General features: G+C 34.5%; 1 protein-coding gene across 1 annotated transcript in view; it reads right to left on the minus strand.

The window, feature by feature from the left end:
- Nucleotides 1-9,970, minus strand: part of LOC106874512 (intermembrane lipid transfer protein VPS13A) — a 264,016-nt gene that overhangs the window by 83,743 nt on the left and 170,303 nt on the right. The window contains exons 37-42 of the mRNA XM_052974544.1: nt 9,124-9,302; nt 7,923-8,017; nt 4,642-4,785; nt 2,749-2,882; nt 2,529-2,642; nt 337-489 (exon numbers count right to left, since the gene is read on the minus strand). Of these exons, the coding sequence (XP_052830504.1) occupies nt 337-489; nt 2,529-2,642; nt 2,749-2,882; nt 4,642-4,785; nt 7,923-8,017; nt 9,124-9,302 (819 nt within the window). The remainder of the gene's footprint in view (nt 1-336; nt 490-2,528; nt 2,643-2,748; nt 2,883-4,641; nt 4,786-7,922; nt 8,018-9,123; nt 9,303-9,970) is intronic.

Consider the following 9,970-nt stretch of genomic DNA (forward strand, 5'->3'; position numbering starts at 1 on the left):
TGAGTATACGTGTGGAGACAGCCAAAAGAAGCATTTGACTCAGGCTGCCTTCTTCCAGCTGTTAAACATTTGTTTGAAATTTTAAGGTGTTTCCATTATTTTGTACAACACCTGTATATATATATATTTATGTGTGTGTGTGTGTGTGTGTGTGTGTGTGTGTGTGTATGTGTGTGTCTTTGTGCCTGTTTGTCTACCCATCACCACACAACTGATATTGGTGTGGTTATGTACTTGGTTCCTGTAACTTAGTGTTTCAGTAAAAAAGACCGTTAGAATAAGTACTAGGTTGACTTCTTTGACTAAAAAAGAAAAAAAATTTAATGAAATACTCACAGGTTGTGCAGAAAGACCAGAAGCAATAGCAGTCATTGTCCGTATAGTTGCAGGAGATATACTGAAAACAAGATTAGTTGTTTGAAGTTGTATATGCTGGCCTTCGTTAAATGGAGCACTGCTATGAAAGTTAATTTCACAGGTGTTAAGAATCTAAAATAAAAAAAAAAAATGAAAGCTGTTAAGATTTTTTGATTCCAACAGAAGAAACAAAATAAGAAAGTAGCCATTGCTAAAATAAAAATAAGGAACTACTTGTTTAGCTGATAACTAGCACTCCATCAGTTAAGAGACAAGTGCTCCAGTTGATCCGATCGATGGAACAGCCAGCTCATGAAATTAACATGCAAGTGACTGAGCACTCCACAGACACGTGTACCCTTAACGTAGTTCTTGGGAATTCAGTGTGATACAGAGTGTGACAATGCTGGCCTTTTGAATTACAGGTACAGCTCATTTTTGTCAGCTGAGTCGACTGGAGCAATGTGAAATAAAGTGTCTTACTAAAGGACATAATGTGCCACCAGGAATTGAAATCATGACCTTACAATCTTGAGCTGAATATCCAAACCTCTAAGCCACATACTTTCACTGATAGTCAGCTCTGACTAAGTAGAATTGGTACCAACTGATCATCCCATCATTTTTTTTTTCAGACATTGTTTCTTGCACCACACTCTCTTGTGTACCCTTCCACTATTTTCTTTTTTAAGCTGATAGGGAGTGATTTGAGGTAGACTTGATTGTTACTTTTATCAGTCTAGAGACCACAAAGACTCTTGTAGGCTATGGATATTAACATTGTTAGAGATTGTGTTGGCACTCCGTCGCTTACGACGTCGAGGGTTCCAGTTGATCCGATCAACGGAATAGCCTGCTCGTGAAATTAACGTGCAAGTGGCTGAGCACTCCACAGACACGTGTACCCTTAACGTAGTTCTCGGGGATATTCAGCGTGACACAGTGTGACAAGGCTGGCCCTTTGAGTTACAGGCACAACAGAAACAGGAAGTAGAGTGAGAGAAAGTTGTGGTGAAAGAGTACAGCAGGGTTCGCCACCATCCCTTGCCAGAGCCTTGTGGAACTTTAGGTGTTTTTCGCTCAATAAACACTCACAACGCCCAGTCTGGGAATCGAAACCGCGATCCTATGACCGCAAGTCTGCTGCCCTAACCCTGGGCCATTGCGCCTCCACAGTTAGAGATACTGATTAGTAAAGATGCAAATTTTCATATAATAATAATTGAAATTCAATTTAATAAAATGACATAATATGAAATGAAATGAAAGTTACCGCTTATGATGCCAAGAGGATTTAAGGCATTCAGTCAAAATGTTAATCCAAATCCAATTATGAAATACATTTAAATCTTAATGGGACTAACAGTTCATTGCGATTTTAGTGTACATGATTAAATTCTAACTGCAAATAGTACCACAAGGAAGTGCATTTTACTATTTTAAGTAACAGCTGGGGAAGTGGACTGTTCAACTAACACCTGACAACTGACCTTGGTAAATTATTGGCTCAGCTTGATCACACATTGTGCAATAAAAGGAAATCATTTAATATCACAAGCTATGTAGTCTGACATTCTACCATTTTAGTCACAATTCTGCCTTTAGTGACTGAGAACTGACAATTGCTTTATTAACCCTTTAGTATTTAAACTGGCCATATCTGGCCAAAATATTCTACCTTTTTCACATTTTAAACTGGTCAGATCCTGCCTCTCACATCTACTCTATAATGTTATCTTAAACATAAACAGTCACATCATCAAAATCTCAAATTTATGAGAGAGTGCATGATTAATTCAAAGCAATGTAAATAAATAAACATTACATTTGAGTAATCTGAATGCTAAAGGGTTAACTAGAAAAATTTGGTTAAAAGTCTCTTACAGCCAGGTAACAAATCCTTCCAATTCAAAATAGTGCATATATTTAGAGTGTGTATCAAATACACATCTGTACTAGTTCTGTCTATTTCACATTTTCTACACTATAAACATAATTGTCATCATTTAACCATATGTTGTTACAACTGACAAAGTTTTATTTGGCTCCATAAAGATTATCATATTCCATTTTTCTTTGGATCACTAGTTGACAATAAAGTCTTCAGTTGTACCTCACCAGCCCAAACTTCTATAGGGAATTACTTTGTATTTTAAAGTATAATACTTCACCTGAATGCCATTATCTCTCTTCTTGAAGGTTGATGATACAATCTGAAGGCCACAGACATTAGCTGACATTGTAGCGGTATCAGGAGTGGACACCATTTTAAAATCAATATTTGACTGAAATATAAAACAAAAAGCAACCATGAAGACTACAAGAAAAATAAAAGGACAGCAAATAACTAAAGTATGATACAATTGATTAGTAAGACAGATGTTGACTTACATGGAGCACCAATGCATTAGTTTCAGAGTTGCATTGATCTTCTATGAGAACAATTTCAGGATGTGATATTGAAACATTAATGTTCATATTTGATGTGGGTCTTTCAGGAGCTGCAGGAGCTGCAGACACTGTAGCTAAAATTGGAAGTTGTTTTGAGACAGAAAAAAATGTTAACCATTATTATAAAAAAGTCAGCATTATTGCATTAATATTACAGTGGTAACAGTGACAGGTCTTCCTTATCTTCTGACTAATTAACCCTTTCGATACTATTCTACCTGAAACAACAACTGATCCTATGATACAAACATCCTCTTTTAAAGGGATCTAAAATAAAACCTTCCATAAATTTTATGCTAATTTATGCTTCAAACACCAGTTTAATGACAAAGTTATTTTGCTAAATTCTTCATTAATTTCAAAATTAGTTGAAATAAAGGTAGTGTATTTCAACATAAATAAAGGAATAAAAGAGATAATTAAAAAAAAAAAGTGAGAGAAGATTAGTATTAACATCTTGAGATTATTTGTACTTTATTTTCTGTAAAATAAAGTTAATCATTTATATTCCTTTATTCTTATTCTTATTTTCAGTTTTTGGAATATGGCCATACTGGGGATTGCCCTGAAGGGTTTCATTCAATCAAATCAACACTGGTACCAATTTTACGCCTGGTACTTATTCTATCAAACCCCTTTTAGCTGAAACACTAATTTACAGGGATGTAAACAAATCTACATGAGTTATCAAGTAGAGTGAGACTAATACAGACTTGGATGCACACTCAATGAGGCTTCTGCATAGATTCCATGTACTAAATTCACTCATCAGGCATTGGTTAGCTGGGGATAAAGTAGATAAAAGTTGCCCAAGTGGCTGTATAGTGGGATTGAACATGAAACCAAGAAGTTGTGAAGCAAACTTCTTAACCACCCAGCCAAACCTCTGCTTACTATTTCTTCTATTTTGATTATTTGTTTTTGTTGAAATTTGTTTAATTATTTGATTTTGTTTCCACAGTCTTACTCTGATGACATGATAGACTCAGATAAAGAAGGTTGTTAATCTTTTTGAATTAATTACTGAAGCTTTGATGAGAAAGTAGTAGTTCATGTTAGGATGGTTATTAAAAAATAAGTAAGAACTATAAGAACAAAAAGAATATTTGCTATTTAACCCTTTAGCATTCAGATTATCCTGTCAAATGTAATGCTTATCTATTCAGATTTTTTTAAAGACATCATGCATTATCTCATAGCTTTGAGATTTCGATGATGTGATTGTTTATTTTTAGAAACACATTGTCAACCAGTTGTGAGAAGCTGGATCTAGCCAGTTTGATCAAAAAGCAGATAGAACAGTGGTTCTCAATCGGAGTCCATATAAGAATTTTGGGGGTCTATGCAACAAAATAGTAAATTGGGCATCCACAATAATATTCTAAAGGCCCATGAAAGATTTTGCGTTAAATGTATGTATTGGTGTGAATTGCAAGAAACAGCTGGGTTTCTTTTTTTAACATTTTACATAGTTCAACCTACACAAGTGAATGAGTGAAAAACAAAATAAGAATTTTGAAAGAAGTTTCTATTAAACTAGTTTTTAAACATCGAATGGCTGAGGGGGTCCACCAGAATAAAATAGTAATCAAAGGGGTCCATAGCTAAAAAATGGTTGAGAACCCCCATGATAGAATATTTGGGCTGGGTATGGCTGGTTTAAATACTAAAGGGTTAAAGAATTTCATGTTTAAATACACATAAAATCTTATGCAGGATATTTGATACAGCAATTAATAGTTTAGTTTTAATGAGAAACTGACGATTTTGAAGATAAAGATTTTTTTTCTAATCCTAAAAAAGAAAAGAAAACAAAAAAAATATCAAACTTACTCCTTGAAGTTTTTGAATCTTGTACTGAACGTTTGGATTCAGAAGCAGTTGCTGTTTTTGTTGCTCCTTGAGTGAAGAAGTTTCCTAAAGTCATCAGAAAGTCTAAACAAACGCATATGTGCAAGTTGCACACTTTGACGTTGACTGAAAACAGAGAGGAAAATATGAAGGATTAAAGAACAATGTATGAATCGATGTCAATTTTTTTAACTGAAAGAAACAATGAAAAACAAACACTTACTTGATGGCTTACTGAAAAACAATTTCGTATGATATCATCAAATTAGTTCTATTGAAGAAAGTGAAAATTTAATTCATCATCAGCATTGCTTAACATCCATTTTTCCATGATTGCATGGATCAGACAGAATTTGTTGAGGTAAATTTTCAATGGCCTGATGCCCTTCTTGTTGCCAACCCTCACTGGCTTCCAAGCTAGGTAATATTTTCCATGGCCAGATATGTTTTCTACAGAAGACTGGAAATGAACAACCACACTTGCATGACAATGGTGCTCATTTACAAGACAAAAGCACACACACACACACACACGTGCATGTGCACAAGAGGCTTCTTTCAGTTTCTATCAGTCAAATTTACTCACAAGGCTTTGGTTGGCCCAAAGCTATAGTAGAAGACATTTACCTAAGGTGCCATGCAGTGGGACTGAACCCAAGACAACATGACTGGGAAGCAAGCTTCTTAACAACACAGCCACATCTGCACCTATATTGTTTATGGAAATCTGAATTAGAACCAAAAATAATTCACACATAAGTTCTATACGTTCTCTAATGGAAGTATTACAAGCAGCTAACTACAACAAAGAAATATTCTAATACTCTTAGGCCTACCCTATCCTTAACTAACTCTAGTAAGTCAGTGACTACTTGGGGTGGAATGAGATGACTGGTGTGGATGTCTGGATGCTGGCAATGTGGCACAGCTTACTGGACATTGAACAGATTTTGGTGATAGTACTTTTTGGCACTGGAAGCAAATACACACACACATACACACACACACACACACACACACACACACACACAGAGAAAATATATACATACAAATAAAAAGAGAGAGAGGAGGGGAGATACAATTCATTAACTGAACACAATTGGCATAAATAAAGAGAATTAAGCTCAGAGAAAAAGAGTGAGGGAAGGACAGAATGGGAAGAACAAAACATCTAATGCCAAATAAGTCAGCATCAAATCAGTGATACCAAATAAGTGGCACCAAAACAACTATGCCAAAACATTTTGTTGGAGTTTGGTCTAATTATCAAAGGCAAAGCAGGCTGAAGACTCAAGTTTGAATGTTTTTAAATCAATATGTACTGCTATACTAGATAAATCAATTTAATTCTAAATTTTCTGAGTCAAAAATGCATAAGGAAACTGAGATTTTGTCACTGATTAAATGAGAATATTTAATATTTAACTCATTAATATATGATTTCTAAATTTGAATATTTCCTATTATAGTTGGATTATGTATTTCCTAATATGAAAAAATAATATTCAATTTTTAAGACAATCAGCCTCCAACAAAACATATATCAAACTAGCCCAAAACTCAACTTCCTATCAAGACTCAAATTTTCTTCTCCAGAATTGAGCAACTGTACTGAAGAAGTCCATTTTGCTTATTTTTATATCTACCATTACCTAAACCTCACATAGAATATCTTGTTTGCTATACTACATCTCAGAAAGACATACAATGAATTGTGAAACACAGTATGATTCTAGATAAATCTGAAGGATGGCATATCTGGGATCCTGGATAGGGTTTTTGCTCCAAATTGTTTAGTTAATTAAATATATACTATAGATACATTTGTTCAATGGGAAGAATATTTTCACTTTTGGGTTTGAGCTGTTCACCTTTACTTAAATATTACGATTCTTTTGCCTAGATTATTTTCAGAACAAAACTTCAGAAAACTTCAGGCCAACAAAGAGAGAGAGAAAAAAAAAAAAGAATACAAATACATATATTCTTATATCAGGTCATTAAGAATGAAATGTCTGATTTTTAACTTAAAGTTTATTTCACTTTATCTCAATTAAAAGCAATGCAGTTAATCAAAGTATGAACCTAAATTATCAACACACTTTTGCCATTTTATCGGTAGCTGGCAGTAAAGAATTCTGGAGAGCAAGAGGTGATGAAATCAGGAAGGGCTGTTTTTGTATCTTCTTCAGATTTGAAGTTTTTACCTTGCAAAAAGTTGTTTAATGCCTGGAAAACGTGATAGTCAGCGGGTGCAAGGTCTGGTGAATATGGTATATGACAGAGTACTTCCAAGTTCAGTTCCTGTAACTTCAGTAGCGCTCTTTGAACAACATGTGGTCGAGCATTGATTTGCAAGAGAATTGGCCTGTCACTATTGACCAATCTCAGCTGTTTAATTGCAAGTTCACTCATCATTTCATCCAATTTGTTGGTGTATACATCTGCCAGGTCTCATGAAGCTGTAGTGGATGACACCAGCACTGGACCACCAAACAAACACCATCAGTTTTTTTGATGAATATTCTTTTTTGGATTGTGTTTAGGCACTTTGTCTCTGTCCAACCACCATGCAGAATGCTCGCTATTTTTGAAAAGAATCCATTTGTCATCACATAACAATACAATGCAAAAATGGTTCGCTTTTATGCCACAACAACAAAGAATAGCAAGTTTCAAGACGATGTGTTCAGTTTGTGTGGTACACTTGTCCAGCTTCTTTACCTTGCCAATTTGTTTCAGATGGTCCAATACAGTTGGAATCAAAACACCAAACCTTGCAGCTAACTCATGTGTAGTTTGAGATGTATCTACTTCCACTACAACTTCCAGTTTATCATTATCCACCTTAGTCTCAAGTCTACCATGGGGCTAATTTGTCAAGAGTAAAGTCACCAGACCAGAACTTCTCAAGCCATCGACATACAGTGTGCTCATTTGCCACATCTTCACCAAACACCTCATTGATGTTTCGAGCTGTCTGGGATGCATTGGTTCCATGATGGAATTCATATTCATAAACAACACAAATTTTTGATCTATCCATGGGTTCACAAAAATTGATTTACAAGAGAAAACTCACAATATAATCAGACACCATGAATTGCATTTCAAAAAGTGATGATGTAACTCTTCAATGTCGTAAAACAGAATTGTCAGGATAAAACATTAGAGTTAATGACTGTCAAACTTGGTGCATAAGAAAATTGGACATTTCATTCTTAATGATTCGATATATATGCATACTAATATACCATACTCACCATCTTTGTCTGCTTTGGAATTTTGCTGAAACTGCACTTCAATCATATTTTGTGCTGGTGTTGATACTGGACTTGCAGAGTATCTTTGAATCATTCTGTTACGATCAATCAAAACAATGCCTAATTAAAGCTTTCTTAGACAAACAATTAGGTTACTTATTAGAGAAAACAGAAGAAATAAGGAAAATCAAAAATATTAATGCTCTAAATACATATAAAAAAAAAAAAATGCATTGCTTAAGAACATAGCTTCCGACAAGATTTTTATAACATTGTGTAAACAGTAACTTGATCTTAATAGATCAGCTTCTCAAAATATTATGATATATGTGAAAATATAAAATTGTTATAATTTCCTTTTAAATATAAGATGAAAGTGCACAGAGCGTTTGTGAACAAACTTTAGCAGGGTATAAATAAATGATGAACTAAGGTAATTTTTGCTTTTCTCATTTCTCTTTCAAACTTATTAACAGTATCAACATAGCAGATACCAATCTAGCACAAAAAAGAAAAAGGAAAGTTGTGTTCATGACTCTTGCTGCAATTTGGAAATTGTAGCTTCTTGAGCAAGGCTGAATCCTTCATCTTTAAGGTCCAAAAAGAGTTGGAGGCCTTTGGTGGAGACAAATCATCTGTGAATATTGATGTGCATGTATATGTTTGTGTATATACATGTATATGTGCAATAACCCACATATATTCGTACTCATATGCATGTTACTTCTGTAATTATAATGCTATTCGTTGGTTTGTACATTTAACGTTTGTGTATGAATGTTTATAAAAGTAAATTTAAACACATATTTACGTTAATATTTTTAAAATAGTGCATGGATAGCAGGTCTTAAACTCATCTGTTATGGTTTGGAGGATTATAATAAATAGGAAGCTAAGAATTGAGCCCTGATGAACACTTGCTTGTATGCTAAATTCCTTGCTGACTCTTATTTGATTGACATTGTCTTTAAACATAGCTTCAGTGACTCTCAAATTTTATTTACCTTCATCTACATGTAGCTTTCTCAGCGACCATCTTAAAACATACACAACTTTTGTTTTCATATATTATCAGAGATATAAATACTGAACTTAATCCTAGAGGGGCTTCAGTTATAACAATGACAACTACATGCTGCTAAACATCTAATTAATCACTCTACTACTTCAATCATGTTCAATGCTCTTTATATCTACATACCTTCTTATTGCATATTCTTTTACAGGACGACTGTCATCTAAAATGGTGTTATTCAAAATAATATTTGCTTTCATCGAGCCATCTGACTGCATATTAAAGTCTATGTCAAACACCTGTAACTCAAAATGTCCCAGACACTTCTTGCTGTCTCGTTTCATCACTATTCCAGCTTCGCTTGACTGAAAAATGGAGTGGTAAAAAAGAAATCAAAGAACATAAATGGAAAGATTATACTAGATAATCAGTTTAAGAATTTATAAATTTTTAAATGAAGAGAGACAAGACAATTTTCCTTTTATTTAAAGGGAATTTAAAAAGGAGATTTAGCTGCTACTTCTAGCAGGTTGAATAAACCCCTTTGAGGCTCTTTTATTGACTTCTAATATGGTTGTTGTTTTAATATTGTACATATATCAATGTTACAAATGCAGTTACAAAGAGATTTTTTGGATACAAAGATAAATTATTATTGTCATGTGGTTAAGTTATTATTATTATCATCATTATTATTATTATTATGCGGAGGCGCAATGGCCCAGTGGTTAGGGCAGCGGACTCGCGGTCATAGGATCACGGTTTTGATTCCCAGACCGGGCATTGTGAGTGTTTATTGAGCGAAAACACATAAAGCTCCACAAGGCTCCGGCAGGGGATGGTGGCAAACCCTGCTGTACTCTTTCACCACAACTTTCTCTCACTCTTACTTCCTGTTTCTGTTGTGCCTGTAATTCAAAGGGTCAGCCTTGTCACATTGTGTCACGCTGAATCTCTCCGAGAACTACATTAAGGGTACACATGTCTGTGGAGTGCTCAGCCACTTGCACGTTAATTTCACGAGCAGGCTGTT

This window comes from Octopus bimaculoides, chromosome 18 (assembly GCF_001194135.2).
Source record: "Octopus bimaculoides isolate UCB-OBI-ISO-001 chromosome 18, ASM119413v2, whole genome shotgun sequence".
Taxonomy (NCBI): Eukaryota; Metazoa; Mollusca; class Cephalopoda; order Octopoda; family Octopodidae; genus Octopus; species Octopus bimaculoides.